Below are 19,144 nucleotides of genomic sequence, written 5' to 3'. Positions count from 1 at the left end.
TCACACCTTAACTAATGATAACATCTTCAAAAGGTTCTATTTACCAATGGTTTCACACGCACAGGAATGTGCATTAAGGCTTGAACATGTCTTCTACGGGGGACCTGAGTCATTCCCCAGTAGTTATCAAGATTATTCTTTTTGTCAATACTTCAAATTTGCTTTGTTTTCTCATAATTTTTCCTTATTTTTGCCATCATTATGTCACAACCTCCCTTCTTTGACCATTTAGTATCTTTTAGCTATTCTAGGTACTACCATTCTCCAGCATTTTGAACTTTATCTCTTGCTTTATCCCAATTTGATTCTCCCTCTTTTTTTTTTCAAACCATGCTAGTATTTTATTTAGGATTTTGGTTTTTGTTACTTCTCTGATACAAAGTTCCATAGGTTTTTGCATTAATGGTCTGCTTTAACCTTATTTAGTTGGTAAATTATATAGATTTTTTAACTTTTTTTATTGTGAAATATAACATCTATACAAAAAAAAAAACAAACACAATTATTCTGGAGTGTAAAAAGGCTCCTGATCTACTATTTCCTTTGAAACACGCTTTGCAAGAATCCCTACCTGGTATTTTCTTGGGTCTGATCTATCCTTCCACTAGCATTCTCTGATGCTGTTCATTTTCAGACTATATTTGGAGGTTGGACACTCTTTCCTTTTGCCTCTAACCTTTGGTTTTACCCCCTGTGTTCTAGTTTGCAAGCTACTGGAATGTGATATACCAGAACTGGAAGGGCTTTTAAAAAGGGGGAAATTAATAAGTTGAAATTTTACAGTTCTAAAACTGTGAAAATGTCCAAATTAAAACAAGGCTATAAATATAGCCAATCTAAGAAATCCAAGGAAAGTACCTTGGTTCAAGAAGGCCAATGACATTCAGGGTTTCTCTCTCAACTAAAAAGGCACATGGTGAACATGATGTCTGGTAGCTTTCTCTCCAGGCTTCTAGTTTCACAAAGCTGAAGGTGTATACCTGGGGGTGTATTCCTTCTTCATCTCCAAAGATCGCTGACTGTGTGAGCTCTGTGGCTCTCCTGGCTCTGAAACTGTCTCCGAAATGTTTTCCTCTTTTAAAGAATTCAATTAAACTAATTAAGACCCAACTGGAATGGGTGGATTCATATCTCCATCTAATCAAAAGCTAATACTGTCAAGGAGCCAAGATGGTGGCTTAGCGAGGTGTGGGATTTAGTTCATCCTCTAGAGCAGCTAGTAAATAGCCTGGAACAGTTCAGAACAACTGCTGGGGCCACATCGATGACCAGACACACAGTGTACACCAGTCTAGACAAGCTGGACCAACTGCAATCCCACCCAGAACTGCAAGTTCCCCAAGCTGCAGCAGCTAGTGTCCCTCCCCAACAGGCCGGTTCCCAGAAGGGAAAGAAAAGAGACTTTGCTAACAGCAAGGGGCTGAGCTCAACCAAGCTCCAATTTGTGGAATTAATTAACAAATTGTGACTACTAAAAATACGCCCCCACCTCAGCTGAATCTCTAATAAAAGCTGAGGTTGCTGGGTTTTGCCCCAGTGCAGAGGGGACAGGACTGATGGAAAAAGAAAAAAAACAAAACAAAAAACCAGGTTTTTTGGGATCAGACAGCACAAAATACTTTAAAGGGTCTGGACCCTGAAGAAAAGGAGGGGGCACACACAGAGCAATGTACCAACTTAAGCTCTTGATTGGCAAACCCGAGGAATGAGGGTCCTGCTCTGAAAAGGATTTTTTTTCTTTTGTTTTTTGTGGCTGTGTTTCTACAGCTTGACTGCTTTTTGGATACAACTGCAAAGCTTCTCAGGCTCCAACTGCCCCAGGATTACACAATTACACAAGGGCATAATTAAGCTTGTCTGCAGACTGTGCCTTCTCCAGGAGAGGGGTGGGGTCTAGCTCAGGTGGAATCCCTCCCTCAAGGAATTCAGGTCCCAGGGTCTGGAAAACTGAAGTGATTAAAGCCAGCCTATAACCTCTGCTCTGTCTCAACCACAACCCCAGCAGGAAGAGTCTGCTGAAGTTAGAGGTACCACATCACCTTATGCTAGTAGGACTTGCAGGCAGACAAGTGCCACATACTGGGTAGGACAGGAAAAAAACAGGGTCTAGAGGCATCATAGGAAAGTCTTTCAACCAGCTGGGTCTCACCCTCCAGGAAAACTGGTGCAAGAGACTCTTTACTCCTGAGAGGAGGCCAGTTGGTCTGGAAAAATCTAACTGGGGTCTATAATTCTTAAATAGACTCTCCTAAGAGGGGAAAATGTCACCATACAGGCAGGGCAAGAAACAAGAAAACAAGAACTAAAAAATTCTTATCTGAAAAACAAAACCTAAACTGGAGGTCTAGAGTAAGCTGAACTGAATGTCAAAGAACAGATAGACAACAAAGTCACCCAGCAAGAAAATCCTAGGTAAAAAAAAGTGAAATGTCAGCAAAAAATAGTGACTCATACTAGGAAAATTGAAGATGTGACCTAGTCAAAGGAAAAAAAAAAAACAAACTCAAATGAGATAGAGGAGTTGAAACAATTAATTCAAAATGTTTGAGCAGACATGGAAAACCTCATAAAAAATAAAATCAATGAATTGAGGGAGGACAGAAAGAAGGCAAGGGATGAACAAAAAGAAGAAATTGGAAATCTGAAAAAACAAATCACAGAACCTATAGGAATGAAAGGCACAATAGAAGAGATGAAAAATATAATGGAAACCTACAGTGTTAGATTTCAAGAGGCAGAAGATAGGGTTAGTGAACTGGAGGATGGGACATCTGAAATCCGACAAGCAAAAGAAAATATAGGGAAAAGAATGGAAAAATATGAGCATGGAATCAGGGAACTGAATGACAACATAAAGCATATGAATATAAATGTTGTGGGTGTCCCAGAAGGAGAAGAGAAGGGAAAAGGAGGAGAAAAACTAATTATCAATGAAAATTTCCCAACTCTTATGAAAGACTTAAAATTACAGATTCAAGAAGTGCAGCATATGCACAACAGAATAGATCCAAATAGATGTACTCCAAGACACTTACTAATCATAATGTCAGATGTCAAAAAGAAAGAGAGAATTTTGAAAGCAGCAAGAGAAAAGCAATCCATCACATACAAGGGAAGCCCAATAAGACTATGCATAGATTTCTCAGCAGAAACTATGGATGTGAGAAGACAATAGTATGATATTTTTAAGATATTAAAAGAGAAAAACTGCCAACCAAGAGTTCTGTATTCAGAAAAATTTTCCTTAAAAAATGAGGGGGAAATTAAAACATTTTCAGACAAAAAATCATTCAGAGAATTTGTGATCTAAAGAGACTGGCTCTGCAAGAAATACTAAAGGGAGCACTAGAGACAGATAAGAAAAGACAGGAGAGAGAGGAGTGAAGAGTGTAAAAATGAAGTCGATCAGTAAAGGTAGAAAGAAGAAAAATTAAATATGCCATATAAAATCCAAAAAGCATAATGGTGGAAGAAAGTACTGCCTGTACAGTAATAACACTAAATGTAAATGGATTAAGCTCCCCAATCAAAAAGATATAAACTGGCAGGATGGATTAAAAAACAGGATCCATCTCTATGCTGTCTACAGGAGACACATTTTAGATCCAAGGATAAACATAGGTTGAAAGCAAAAAGTTGGGAAAAGATATTTCAGGCAAACAATAATCAGAAAAGAGCAGGAGTAGTACTAATATTCAACAAATTAGACTTCAAATGTAAAACAAATAAAAGAGACAAAGAAAGGCACTATGCATTAATAAAAGGAACAATTCAACAAGAAGACATAACAATCATAAATATTTATGCACTGAGCCAGAGTGCTCCAAAATACATAAGGCAAACACTGAAAACACAGAAAAGAGAAATAGACACATCTACCATAATAGTTGAAGACTTCAATTCCCTGCTCTCATCAATGGAAAGAACATCTAGACAGAGGATCAATAAAGAAACAGAGAATTTGAATAATACACTAAATGAACTAGACTTAAAAGACATTTATAGAACATTACACCACACAACAGCAGGATACATCTTTTTTCTCAAGTGCTCATGGATCATTCTCAAGGATAGACCAAATGCTGGGTCACAAAGCAAGTCTCAATAAATTTCAAAAGATTGAAATCATATAAAACACTTTCTCAGATCATAAAGGAATGAAGTTGGAAATCAATAATAGGTAGAGGGCCGGAAAAGTCACAAATATATGGAGGTTCAACAACACACTCTTAAACAACCAGTAGGTCAAGGAAGAAGTTACAAGATAAATCAGTAAATATCTCAAGGCAAATGAAAATGAAAAGACAACATATCAAAATTTATGGGATGCAGCAAAGGCAGTGCTAAGAGGGAAATTTATTGCCCTAAATGCCTATATCAAATGGAAGAAAGAGCAAAAATTGAGGAATTAGCTTTTCACTTGGAAGAACTTGAGAAAGTACAGCAAACTAACCTCAAAGCAAGCAAAAGGAAAGGAATAATGAAGATTAGAGCAGAAATAAATGAAATTGAGAACATATAAACCATCAAGAAAATCAACAAAACCAGAAGTTAGTTCTATGAGAAAATCAGTAAGATTGATAGACACTTAGCAAGGTTGACAAAAAGAAGAAGAGGATGTAAATAAATAAAATCAGACATGGAAGAGGAGACACTACCATTGACCCTGCAGAAATAAAGGAGGGAATAAGAGTAGACTATGAACAGCTTTTGCTAATGCTATTAAACTAAACAATGTAGATGAAATGGACAACTTCCTAGTAAGGCATGAATAACCAACATTGACTCGAGAAGAAATAGATGACCTCAACAAACCATTCACAAGTAAAGAAATTGAATTAGTCATTAAGAAGCTCCCAGAAAAGAAAAATCCAGGACAAGATGGCTTCACATGTTAATTCTATCAAATACTCAAGAACGAATTAGTACCAATCCTGCTCAAGCTCTTCAAAAAAATTGAAGAGGAGGGAAGCTACCTTATTCATTCTATGAAGCCAACATCATCTTCATACTAAAGCCAGACAAATATACTAAAAGAAAAGAAAATTACAGACGAATCTCTCTAATGAATATAGATGTAAAATTCCTCAACAAAATTCTTGCAAATAGAACCAGCAGCACATTAAAAGATTTAAACACCATGACCAAATAGGATTCATCCCAGGTATGCAAGGATGGTTCAACATAAGAAAATCAATTAATGTAATATACCATATCAACAAATCAAAGCAGAAAAAACACTGCTTTGATAATCTTGATTGATGCAGAAAAGGCATTTGACAAAATTCAACATCCTTTCCTGTTGAAAACATGTCAAAGGATAGGAATAGAAGGGAACTTCCTCAACATGAAAAAGGGAATATATGAGAAACCTACAGCTAACATCATCCTCAATGGGGAAAAATGGAAAACTTTCCCTCTAAGATTAGGAACAAGACAAGGATGTCCACTATCACCATTGTTATTCAGCATTGTGTTGGAAGTTCTAGCCAGTGCAATTAGACAAGAAAAAGAAATACAAGGCATCAAAATTGGAAAGGAAGAAGTAAAACTCTGTTTACAGATGATATGCTAGTATTACTAGAGCTAATCAATGAGTACACCAAAGTGACAGGTTACAAGATCAACACTCAAAAATCTGTAGTGTTTCTATGCACTAGTAATGAACAATCTGAGGGGGAAATCATGAAAAAAATTCCATTTACAATTGCAACTAAAAGAATAAAATATTTAGGAATAAATTTAACTAAGGATACAAAGACCTGTACAAAGGAAACTACAAGAAATTGCTAAAAGAAATCACAGAAGACCTAAATAAATGGAAGGGCATACTGTGTTCATGGGTTGGAAGACAAATATAGTTAAGATGTCAATTATATCTAAATTGATTTATAGATTCAATGCAGTACCAAATAAAATCCCAAAAACTTACTTTTTAGAAACAGAAAGACCCATAACCAAATTTATCTGGAAGGGCAGGGTGTCCCGAATAGCTAAAGTATCCTGAGAAAGAAAAATGAAGTCAGAGGCCTCACACTACCTGACTTTAAAGCATATTATGAAGCTACAATGGTGAAAACAGCATGGTACTGGCATAAAGATACATATATTGACCAATGCAATCAAATAAAGTGTTCAGATATAGACCCTCTGATCTATGGACAATTGATCTTTGATAAGGCAGTCAAGCCAACTCACCTGGGACAGAACAGTCTCTTCAATAGTGCCTAGAGAACTGTATATTAACATGCAAAAGAATGAAAGAGGATCCATATCTCATGCCCTATACAAAAATTAACTCAAAATGGATCAAAGACCTAAACATTAGATCTAAGACCATAAAACTTTTAGAAGAAAATGTAGAGAAATAGCTTATAAGCCTTATAACAGGCGGTGGTTTCCTAGATCTTACACCCAAGGCATGAGCATTGAAGAAAGAAATAGATAAATGGGAACTCCTCAGAATTAAACACTTTTGTGCATCAAAGATATTTTTCAAGAAAGTAAAAAGACAGCCTTCACAATGGGAGACAATATTTGGAAACAATATATCTGATAAGGGTCTAGTATCCAGAATATATAAAAAGATTGTTCAACAACAAAAAGACAAACAACCCCATTATAAAATGGGCAAAAGACATGAACAGACACTTCTTGGAAGAGGAAATACAATGGCCAAAAGGCACATGAAAAGATCCTCAACTTCCCTGGCTACTAGGGAAATGCAAATCAAAACCACAGTGAAATATTATCTCACACCCACCAGAATGGCCATTATCAATAAAACAGAAAACAACAAGTGCTGGAGAAGATGTGCAGAAAGAGGCACATTTATCCACTGTTGGTAGGAATGTAAAATGGTACAACCACTGTGGAAGGCAGTTTGGGGGTTCCTCAGGAAGCTAAGTATAGAATTGCCATATGATCCGGCAATACCATTGCTAGGTATCTACTCAGAGGACATGAGGGGAAGGACACAAATTGACATTTGCGCACACCCAATATTTATAGCAGCATTATTTACAATTGCCAAGAGGTGGACACAGCCCAAATGTCCATCAACAGAAGAGTGGCTAAACAAGCTGTGGTATATACATACAATGGAATATTATGCAGCTGTAAGACAGAATAAAGTTATGAAGTATGTAACAACATGGATGGACCTTGAGGACATTATGCTGAGTGAGATTAGCCAGAAACAAAAGGACAAATACTGTATGGTCTCACTGATATGAAGTAACATTAATGAATGAACTTGGAGAATTTCAATTAAGAACAGAGACCATCAGGAGATAGAAATAGGGTAGATATTGGGTAATTAGAGCTGAAGGGGTACAGATTGTGTAACAGGACTGATTGTAAAAATTCAGAAATGGACAGCACAATACTACCTAACTGTAATACAATAATGTTAGTACACTGAATCAAGCTGAATGTGCAAATGATAGAGGGAGGAAGGCTGGGGAAAGATAGACGATAAAGTCTGAGATGGTATAATACAGGAATGGCTAGAGTGTACACTGATAGTGACTAAATGTACAAATTTAAAAATCTCATTTTGCATGAGAGAGAACAAAGGAATGTCAGTATTGCAGGGTGTTGAAAATAGATGGCAATTCAAATTTTAAAACTTTAACTTATGTGTGAGACTAAAGCAAAAAAATGTTTATTTGGTACAAAATTTATATTTTGACTAGTGCTTCTCCTAATATAACTTATATGGACAGTTTAATTGAACACCATAAGTACATGGAACCTTGAATAGGGCATGAGATTTTGTAGGTTTGTCCAAAGTGATGCCCCAATAAATCCCAGAGTGATTTGAACAGTGAAATAAAAAAGGATTTGCAAAGTCCCCTTGAGGGAATGGTGAGAAAGAGGGAAAATTCTGCTTCCCCATTTGGAGAAGGCCAGATGTTTTCACAAGCTGTGAGGACAACAAAATCAATAGGCTGAACTCTCAATCTTGGGGTTCATCCATATGAAATTTATCCCTGCAAAAGATAAGCTAAGCCTACTTAAAACTAGTCCTAAGAGTCACTCCCAGAGAACCTCTTTTGTTGCTCAGATGTGGCCTCTCTCTCTCTCTTTCTCTCTCAGCCAACACAGCAAGTGAACTCACTGCTTTCCCCCTCTCTACGTGGGATATGACTCCCAGAGGTGTAAACCTTCCTGGCAATGTGGGACAGAAATCCTAGAATGAGCTGGGACTCAGCATCAAGGGATTGAGAAAACCTTCTCGACTGAAAGGGGAAGAGAGAAATGAGACAAAATAAAGTGTCAGTGGCTGAGAGATTTCAAATAGAGTCAAGAGGTTATCCTAGAGATTATTCTTATGCACTATATAGATAACCCCTTTTTCGTTTAAGGTGTATTGAGAGGCTGGAGGGAAGTGCCTGAAACTGTAGAGCTGTTTTCCACTAGTCATGTTTCTTTAAGATGATTGCAGAGTGATATAGCTTTCGCAGAGTGACTGTGTGATTGTGAAACCTTGTTCTGATGCTCCTTTTATCTACGTAGGAATAGATGAGTAAAAAATATGGATTAAAAATAAATAAATAACAAGGGGAACAAATGTTAAAATAAATTGGGAAATACAGGTGGTCCGTGAGTCGGAGGGGTAGGGGGTATGGTATGTGTTTTAGTTTGCTAGCTGCCGGAATGCAACACACTGGAAACAGATTGGCTTTTAATAAAAGGGGATTTACTTCATTAGTTCTTCAGAGGAAAGGAAGCTAACTTTCAGCTGAGGTTCTTTCTTATGCAGAAAGGCACAGGGTGATCTCTACTGGCCTTCTCTCCAGGCCCCTGGGTTGCAACGACTTTTCCCAGGGTGATTTCTTTCTGTATCTCCAAAGGCCTGGGCTGAGCTGCTGACTGCTGAGATGAGGTAAACTGAGCTGCTTTGGCTGTGCTGCATTAAGCTTTCTCATTTAAGCACCAGCCAATTAAATCAAACATCATTCATTGCAGCAGGCATGCCTCCTAGCTGACTGCAGATGTAATGAGCAAGAGATGAGGTTCACTTACCATTGGCTCATGTCCACAGCAACAGAACTAGGCACCTTTACCTGGCCAAGTTGACACCTGAACCTAACTACCACAGTATCCATGAGTCTTTTCTTTTTTCTTTTTATTTCTTTTTCTGGAGTGATGTAAATGTTCTGAGAACTTATCATGGTGATGAATATACAACTGTGTGATGATATTGTGAGCCACTGATTGCACACCAAGTATGGAATGTTCATACATTAAGAATATCCGTGTTGTATGTTGATTAGTTTTATTAATAAAATTTTTTTAAATGTTAATACAATTGGGTGAATCACATGTCTGTGGAGATAATCTTGTAAGAGTTTGAGAATTCGAGAGTTTTGCCACGCAAAGGAGGACTCCAAGAGACATTCTCTCATGCAACACGCAAGGGGTTTATTTTCCACACATGTGTGGGGCTCGCTGAACACGCAGGAACAGAGAGCGCCCAGTCTGAGTTTGCAAAAGCCTTTTAAGGGGTAAGATGAGGGGGGTGGGGGTTGAGCATGGGTCACAGGTGCTGTTTTGCAAAAAAGCAGATAACGAACAGTTTTACAATAAGCATTTCTTAACAGTTTTACAACAAGTAACCTTGGCGCCAGGATTGTTTATCTTCAGCCTGATGGGGCCCATAACTTTTTTCTTTTCAACTCACACCAAATGTATAGCAGTGAATATAAGATGACACAAATGTTTTTGCTGGATATTTCTGTTATTTAGAAGCTAAAATATATGTAAATAGCTAAATTAGGCAAGAAAAGTTAGGACTTCCGGAGAAGATGGCGGCTTAGTAAGACGCGCGGGTCTTAGTTCCTCCTCCAGAAAAGCAACTAAAGAAACAGAAACAATACGAAACAGCTCCCGGAGTCACGACAGAGACCAAAAAGACAGCGTACCCCATTCTGGAACGGCTGAATGGGCAGGGAGAATCCGCTGCGGTGAGATACCTGAGGGGCGCACGTTTTCCCGGCCGGGGCGGGTGGCAACTGGGGTCCCCTCCACGCACGTGGCTCCCCAGTCTGACTGGGAACGTTGGATAGCGGGGCCCTCGCGCCACGCTTGGCGTCTCGGGTCAGCTGGGCAATTTGGATCAGCACTCCCCCAAGCCGCGGCGGCCAGCGACCCCCGCCTCCACGCGCGGTTTCCTGGGCCGACTGCCCCGCAGACAGACGACCGCCACGAGCGCCACCTACTGGGCAGGAAAAGAAAAACAGAGCCTAGAGATTCCACAGAAAAACCTTTCAACCAGCTGGGTCCCACACCCAGGGAAATCTGATCAAATGCCCAGACACCAGCAGAAAATAATGGATGATGCTCGGAAAATTGAAGATATGGCCCAGTCAAAGGAACAAACCAATAGTTCAAATGACATACAGGAGCTGAGACAACTAATGCTGAATATACGAACAGAAATGGAAAAACTCTTCAAAAAGCAAATCAATGAATTGAGGGAGGACATGAAGAAGACATGGGCTGAACAAAAAGAAGAAATAGAAAATCTGAAAAAACAAATCACAGAACTTATGGGAGTGAAGGACAAAGAAGAAAAAATGGAAAAAAACATGGATACCTACAATGGTAGATCTAAAGAGACAGAAGCTACAATTAGTGAACTGGAGGATGGAACATCTGAATTCCAAAAAGAAACAGAAACTATAGGGAAAAGAATGGAAAAACTTGAGCAGGAAATCAGGGAACTGAATGACAATATGAAGCGCACAAATATACGTGTTGTGGGTGTCCCAGAAGGAGAAGAGAAGGGAAAAGGAGGAGAAAAACTAATGGAAGAAATTATCACTGAAAATTTCCCAACTCTTATGAAAGACCTAAATATACAGATCCAAGAAGTGCAGCGCACCCCAAAGAGAATAGACCCAAATAGGCGTTCTCCAAGACATTTACTAGTTAGAATGTCAGAGGTCAAAGAGAAAGAGAGGATCTTGAAAGCAGCAAGAGAAAAACAATCTGTCACATACAAGGGAAACCCAATAAGACTATGTGTAGATTTCTCAGCAGAAACCATGGAAGCTAGAAGACAGTGGGATGATATATTTAAATTACTAAAAGAGAAAAACTGCCAACCAAGACTCCTATATCCAGCAAAATTGTCCTTCAAAAATGAAGGAGAAATTAAAACATTTATAGACAAAAAGTCACTGAGAGAATTTGTGACCAAGAGACCAGCTCTGCAAGAAATACTAAAGGGAGCACTAGAGTCAGATACAAAAAGACAGAAGAGAGAGGTATGGAGTAAAGTGTAGAAAGAAGGAAAATCAGATATGATATATATAATACAAAAGCCAAAATGGTAGAGGAAAATATTATCCAAACAGTAATAACACTAAAAGTTAATGGACTGAATTTCCCAATCAAAAGACATAGAATGGCAGAATGGATTATGACCCAGCAATACCACTGCTAGGTATCTACTCGAAGGACTTAAGGGCAAAGACACAGACGGACATTTGCACACCAGTGTTTATAGCAGCATTATCTACAATTGCAAAGAGATGGAAACAGCCAAAATGTCCATCAACAGACAAGTGGCTAAACAAACTGTGGCGTATACCTACGATGGAATATTATGCAGCTTTAAGACAGACTAAACTTATGAAGCATGTAATAACATGGATGGACCTAGAGAACATTATGCTGAGTGAGTCTAGCCAAAAACTAAAGGACAAATACTGTATGGTCCCACTGATGTGAACCGACATTTGAGAATCAGCTTGGAATATATCATTGGTAACAGAGACCAGCAGGAGTTAGAAACAGGGTAAGATAATGGGTAATTGGAGCTGAAGGGATACAGACTGTGCAACAGGACTAGATACAAAAACTCGAAAATGGACAGCACAATAATACCTAAGTGTAATGTAACTAGGTTGGAACACTGAATGAAGCTGCACCTGAAATATGGTTTTTTGTTTGTTTGTTTGTGTGTTTGTATCTTTTGTTTTTGTTTTTTTTCTTTTTCCTTTTTATATATATATTTTTTTAATTAGTATTATTATTTTAATTCTCTTCTCTATATTAACATTCTATATCTTTTTCTGCTGTTTTGCTAGTTCTTTTCCTAAATCGATGCAAATGTACTAAGAAATGATGATCATACATCTGTGTGATGATACTAAGAATTACTGAGTGCATGTGTAGAATGGAATGATTTCTAAATGTTGTGTTAATTTCTTTTCTTTTTTTTGATTAATAAAAAAATTAAAAAAAAAAGAAAAGTTAGCTAGTGCTAAGTTTTATAAAATCCTTCTTTACATAAGAAAAGTTAGCTACTGTTAAGTTTTATAAAATCCTTCTTTACATAAGAAAAGTTAGCTACTGTTAAGTTTTATAAAATCCTTCTTTTTTTTTTAAATTTTTTTATTAATCAAAAAAAAGAAAAGAAATTAACACAACATTTAGAAATCATTCCATTCTACAAATGCACTCAGTAAATCTTAGTATCATCACATAGATGTATGATCATCATTTCTTAGTACATTTGCATCGATTTAGGAAAAGAACTAGCAAAACAGCAGAAAAAGATATAGAATGTTAATATAGAGAAGAGAATTAAAATAATAATACTAATAATATATATATATATATAAAGGAAAAAGAAAAAAACAAAAACAAAAGATACAAACACACAAACAAACAAAAAACCGAAATTCAGCCCATTAACTTTTAGTGTTATTACTGTTTGGATAATATTTTCCTCTACCATTTTGGCTTTTGTATTATATATATCATATCTGATTTTCCTTCTTTCTACACTTTACTCCATACCTCTCTCTTCTGTCTTTTTGTATCTGACTCTAGTGCTCCCTTTAGTATTTCTTGCAGAGCTGGTCTCTTGGTCACAAATTCTCTCAGTGACTTTTTGTCTATAAATGTTTTAATTTCTCCTTCATTTTTGAAGGACAATTTTGCTGGATATAGGAGTCTTGGTTGGCAGTTTTTCTCTTTTAGTAATTTAAATATATCATCCCACTGTCTTCTAGCTTCCATGGTTTCTGCTGAGAAATCTACACATAGTCTTATTGGGTTTCCCTTGTATGTGACAGATTGTTTTTCTCTTGCTGCTTTCAAGATCCTCTCTTTCTCTTTGACCTCTGACATTCTAACTAGTAAGTGTCTTGGAGAACGCCTGTTTGGGTCTATTCTCTTTGGCGTGCGCTGCACTTCTTGGATCTGCAAATTTAGGTCTTTCATAAGAGTTGGGAAATTTTCAGTGATAATTTCTTCCATTAGTTTTTCTCCTCCTTTTCCCTTCTCTTCTCCTTCTGGGACACCCACAACACGTATATTTGTGCGCTTCATATTGTCATTCAGTTCCCTGATCCCCTGCTCAAGTTTTTCCATTCTTTTCCCTATAGTTTCTGTTTCTTTTTGGAATTCAGATGTTCCATCCTCCAGTTCACTAATTGTAGCTTCTGTCTCTTTAGATCTACCATTGTAGGTATCCATTGTTTTTTCCATTTTTTCTTCTTTGTCCTTCACTCCCATAAGTTCTGTGATTTGTTTTTTCAGATTTTCTATTTCTTCTTTTTGTTCAGCCCATATCTTCTTCATGTCCTCCCTCAATTCATTGATTTGCTTTTTGAAGAGTTTTTCCATTTCTGTTCGTATATTCAGCATTAGTTGTCTCAGCTCCTGTATGTCATTTGAACTATTGGTTTGTTCCTTTGACTGGGCCATATCTTCAATTTTCCGAGCATCATCCATTATTTTCTGCTGGTGTCTGGGCATTTGATCAGATTTCCCTGGGTGTGGGACCCAGCTGGTTGAAAGCTTTTTCTGTGAAATCTCTGGGCTCTGTTTTTCTTTTCCTGCCCAGTAGGTGGCGCTTGTGGCGCTCGTCTGTCTGCACGGCAGTCAGCCCGGGAAACCGCGCGTGGAGGCGGGGGTCGCTGGCCACCGCGGCTTGGGGGAGTGCCGGTTCTAATTGCCCAGCTGGCCCGAAACACCAAGCGTGACGGGAGGGCCCCACTATCCAACGTTCCCAGTCAGACCGGGGAGCCATGTGCGTGGAGGGGACCCCAGTCGCCAACCACCCCGGCCGGGAAAACGCGCACCCCTTGGGTATCTCACCGCAGCAGATTCTCCCTGCCCGTTCAGCTGTTCCAGAATGGGGTACGCTGTCTTTTTGGTCTCTGTCGTGACTCCGGGAGCTGTTTCGTATTGTTTCTGTTTCTTTAGTTGCTTTTCTGGAGGAGGAACTAAGACCCGCGCGTCTTACTAAGCCGCCATCTTCTCCGGAAGTCTATAAAATCCTTCTTTACATAAGAAAAGTTAGCTACTGTTAAGCTTTATAAAATTCCCTTTTACAATCTAATCAAGTTTCCAGCATGCAATGTTGAATAGGGATTAAAAGAAATAGCTGCCTTCACGAGATGGATCAGGATTAAAACATGGCTTTTCTAGGGTACATAATCCTTTCAAACTGGCACATCCTGTAATTCAGGAAAAAAAGATATTCCCAGAGCCTGAAAATGAAGGAGTCCTGCTGACTCCATGTTGTGTCTTTTTAACAATTAGATCCCACATATCAGTTTCCAAAATGAAGAACTCACCACCTGCATTATGTTGATCTTTGTTACTGTATTATTTAAAAACATATAAACCTTGCAATTTGGGGAAATAGCCATAATGATTGGAGGTGTTTGAGTGTTTTTAAATTCAAGAAGAATGTAAAGTATTTAACTGCACTTAATATTGATTATAAAAGACATTACGGAGCTGATTGCAAAAATCCAATGGTTCTTCAGGTGCTATAAAAGTTAATTCAAGCTATAATTTGTAATGGGGCCTTGGCTGAAATTTACATCCATGCAATTATTTTATAGCAGTCATCCATGCAATTATTTCTCTTTTCTTTCCCTCTCTCTCTCTTTGTGTGTATGTGTGTGTGCAGACATTATCCTGAAGTAAAATTGAATCATTTTAGAAAACAGATCATTACTTATATTTAAAATTCTCCACACATTTTAATTAACTGTATTATTACTAGAAATTCATGTCAAACACATAAATACTCTATTTTTTTAATTTACTCTTTTCATAAAGCTACTTCAAGTTTGTCCTCCATAACTGCAAGGTGACTGGTTACAGGGGTTCAGAAAGCTGGCCAGTGGCTTGATGGTAAAGAATGGGGTTCTCTCTACTTTCTTCTTGGTGGTTTTCTTCCCCTTGGGGAAAGGGTGGTGTAAATAGAACCTGTGGGCAGGCCCCGGTGGCTCAGCAGACAGAGTTCTCGCCTGCCATGCTGGAGACTGAGGTTCCATTCCTGGTGTCTGCCCATGCAAAAAAAAAAAAAAAAAAAAAAATTGAAAAAGAATTCGAGAGCTTCTGCATACTGCAGGCTGGATAGTGTATGGGGCAAGATGAGGAAGAGAAGAGCTTTGTGCCTTGAGCCTAGCGCCTCGAGAGGCCGGTGGTGACAGTGACCAGGGCGGGGTGGGGGCGGGGGGGGGGGGGGTGTTGCCCTCAGGAGGGAGCCCAGGGGTTGATTTTGCAGGGCGGACCTCCAGGCTGCTTCCTCATCAGGTCACAAGTGATCGCGCAACTGGAGGCCTGGGGAGATTTCGAGATCTCTGGGGATCCAACCTCGTGTCCATGACCAGGAGGGTGGGCTTGCTTACAAGTGACCCGCGTTAGTGCTGGCGAGACCAGGGTGGTGGCATATGGCTTCCCCACGTCCCGTTCCTCAGGAGCTGTCAGTGGACGCGGAGCATAGTCAGCAGCGCCTGTAGTGGAGGCACTGGAGGGGATGGTTGTCACGCGCGCTCTGTGGGCAGACGGAAACCTCCGCCTGCCTCGCCGGTGCACGATCACCAGGGTGAGGGGGCGCTGAGCCAGCAGTCATTTGCACCGGAGTACCCTGGAGGCTGCACGACGACCGAGAGCCCATGCTCGGGGCACTCTGTTTTTAATAACAGCAAACAGCTGTCTTCTCTCTTTAAATTAAAGGCTGTTGATTCATTAACAAACGTGTTTGCACACTTGGCTCCCATGCACTCAAAACCAACAGGGATAATTACGGGATTGTGTTAAAATTGCATTATAAATAGTCTCCACATTGCAAGAAACGTGGAGGAAATCATTTGAGAAAATTAACATAATAGATAGAAATTGTGTTAGAAACCACATGAGAAAAGGGGCCCTGTGAAGAAAATATACTAAGAAAACCTTAGAGCAAACTTAGATACTGTATCAGAGTTCAGGGGAGGACCCAAAAGAAACAGTTTTTAAGTATTATGGGTAGAAATGGATTTAATGAAGAGAACTAGAGGACTGTCGTTGGACAGAGTGAAATAGTGGTCTCTAAATGGTCCTCCAAGAACGACTGTCAGAGCAATACAGAACTACCCCTGAGAATGCCCCTCGAATTACTGAGTGTAAAACACTGGGCTGTAGCTCAGATTCAAGGGTTAGGACTGCTTGCTGTCACTGCCACCATCATCATGGTCTCTAGACAGCCATGAAGTTGGTGAATGGACATTGGAATGTGGAGGGCGTCCTTGTCTTTGCCTCAGTTACCTCTAGACACCCTGGTAGCTAAAATACTGTTGTTAAAATCTTCATATCTTTGGACTATGCAAACCTGAAGAACACAGCCCAAAGTGGCAGATGGTCTCCACTTTGTTTCTGCTTTCCAAGTGCTTTTTTTTTTTTGACATCTAAAAAAGGGAATTCGTTAAGTTGCAAATTTACAGTTCTAAGGCCATGAAAATGTCCAAATTAAGGCGTCCAGGAAAAGATACTTTGACTCAAAAAAGGCTGATGGGTCTAGAACACCTCTGTTAGCTGGGAAGGCACACATTGACACCTGTTAGCTTTCTCTTTTCATTTCATAAGACTTCCCTGGAGGGGAAGACTTCCCTCCTGCATCTCCAAAGGTCTCTGGTTGTGTGGGCTCTGACTGTACTGAAGCTTTTTTTCCAAAATGATTCCTTCTTAAAGGGCTCCAGTAAGTAACCCCACCTTGAATGGGTGGAGACACATCTCCATGGAAACCATCTAATCAAAAGTTACAACTCACAATTGGGTGGGCCACATCTCTATGGAAACATTAAAAAAAAAGATCCCACCCAGCAATATTAAGTAAGGATTAAAGAACATGGCTCTTCTGGGGTACACAATAATTTCAAACCGGCACATTCCACTCTTTGGACCCCAAAAAGACATGTTGTTTCCAAACGCAAAATACAGTCATTCCATCACAATATCACAAAGCCTTAAACCATTTCAAATTTACAAATATAGTACAAAATCAGAAACAATACAAAATTTCATCAAAGTCAGCTAAAGGCATGGTCTGTCCTAAGGCAAAACTCTCCTCTGTCTCTGGACCTGTAAAACTCAGAACAAATTATTTGCTGCCAACATACAAAGGAGGGACAGACATAGGATACATAGTCCCATTTCCATAGGGAGAAATTGGAAGGAACACAAGGCTCAAAAGTCTAAAACAGTTCCTAAAACCAACAGGGCAAACTCCATTAGATTTCAAAATCAGAGAGTTATATATCCTTGTGGCTTTAGAAAGCTGCAGTCCCACCCTTTCCAAGGGCTTATGCAGCAGTCCAGCTCTCTCCAAAGGTTGGGGTGAGAAGTGCAACCTTGAGGGCCATTGGGGAGACCACCTTTTTCTCAGCTTCACCCCCTCCGAACACTGGGCCAACACCCGCCAAGTGCTTTTAATTGGTGGAACCTAATATACTTGCAGAACTCTATCAGCAAGGAAGCTGGAAAAGGCAGATTTTAGCCTCTCACCTTCTGCAATAAAGAAAGACACATAGATAGAATGTGAGATAGAATGAGTAACCATCAAATTGCTCATCTGCTGATTCATAGATGGTGAAATGAGAATCACAGAAGTTAAGTGAAAGTATGGCAGAATCAAGACATAAATTCACCTTTACTGACTAAATCCAGTTGGTTTTTTTACCAAGTCCCACTCTCATTCACAGATCAGTCTCTCCCATGCGTTTAATCATGATATAATCTTGTTCAAAATCAACAATATATTTAAAATATGACCATTAGAAAAGCAAATATCAAATTCATTGGACTTATTATTTTAATTAGACAGTTCAATATTTGAAGGCTTTCTTAGAATTTTAGAAATATTGCCTCATCTAGTATTCATAATGATCTAGAATTATCTAGATTTACTGAACCACCAATAGAATTATCACCTATCAATGCATGTTTTTATATTTAGTGAAAGTATGATGAAGGTTTTTTGAATGAATGTTAGAGTATTCTGCCTTTTTATGTTTCCAAAACACCATGTCTTGTATTAAATGTTATTTTTGAACAGCGCTTTTCTATGATATTCTCTTGTAATGCTTCTATAAAAATAAGCAGTTAGAAAGGCAGAGTATACATGGGAAGTCCAAAGCCATGCTTTCTATTCTCTCAAAAGGAGACCATAGGGAAAAAAGGAGAGCTTTGGTTACATGGCTGGTTCAGTGGTAGAATGCTCGCCTTTTATGCAGGAGACCTGAATTTGATTCCTGGACCATACACCCCACCCCAGCCCCCCCAAAAAGGAAAGCAGTTAGAAATGGGTTTAGGTCTTTGTGCAAAATCCACATTATTCTGGTTATACATAAATTATCATGATAATGCAGCACCAGTCCACTTACATTTTTAAGTAACTTGTATTTGCTGTTACTTAACAAGTCAACTTCTTCACTATGTCCTCCTTCCTCCTGGGACCTGGCTGAACCCTGGAGATAGTCTTTCCAATTTTTCCCTATGGAAATGGGACTATGCATCCTATGACTGTGGGTTATCTTAAACTATGTATCCTATGACTGTGGGTTGGCTTAAACAATGGGAATTTATCAGTCCTCTCAGCTAATGGCTCTAAATTCTCCCACATTTTTCAGAGTCAGAAGGCTGGACAAGTGCTCTTTTTGCTTGTTAATGCCAATTCCAGACCATTTCTCCTCCACTTTGGTATAAAATTCTAAGCCCTGTTCTGGATAAGCAATGCTAGAATCCACTTCATTGCTTCATGCCCCTGCCCTCATTTACTTAATGATGGCTTAACTATTTTTATTTCTATCCCAAGTTCCATCATCAACCAGGCTACTTCAAATGC

At 39.0% G+C, this 19,144-nt stretch overlaps 1 protein-coding gene across 1 annotated transcript in view; it reads right to left on the bottom strand.

The window, feature by feature from the left end:
* CRB1 (crumbs cell polarity complex component 1) overlaps window positions 1–15,940 on the bottom strand; it is a 201,976-nt gene extending 186,036 nt beyond the window's left edge. Inside the window, exons 1-2 of the mRNA XM_077156790.1 lie at window positions 15,865–15,940; window positions 15,555–15,743 (exon numbers count right to left, since the gene is read on the bottom strand). Coding sequence (XP_077012905.1) covers window positions 15,555–15,743; window positions 15,865–15,940 — 265 coding nt within the window. The remainder of the gene's footprint in view (window positions 1–15,554; window positions 15,744–15,864) is intronic.
* Window positions 15,941–19,144: the final 3,204 nt, after the last annotated feature.

The sequence above is a fragment of the Tamandua tetradactyla genome, chromosome 4 (assembly GCF_023851605.1).
Source record: "Tamandua tetradactyla isolate mTamTet1 chromosome 4, mTamTet1.pri, whole genome shotgun sequence".
NCBI classification, from domain to species: domain Eukaryota; kingdom Metazoa; phylum Chordata; class Mammalia; order Pilosa; family Myrmecophagidae; genus Tamandua; species Tamandua tetradactyla.
The sequence above is the reverse complement of the archived record's forward strand: the minus strand, read 5'-3'. Positions and strand labels throughout refer to the sequence as shown.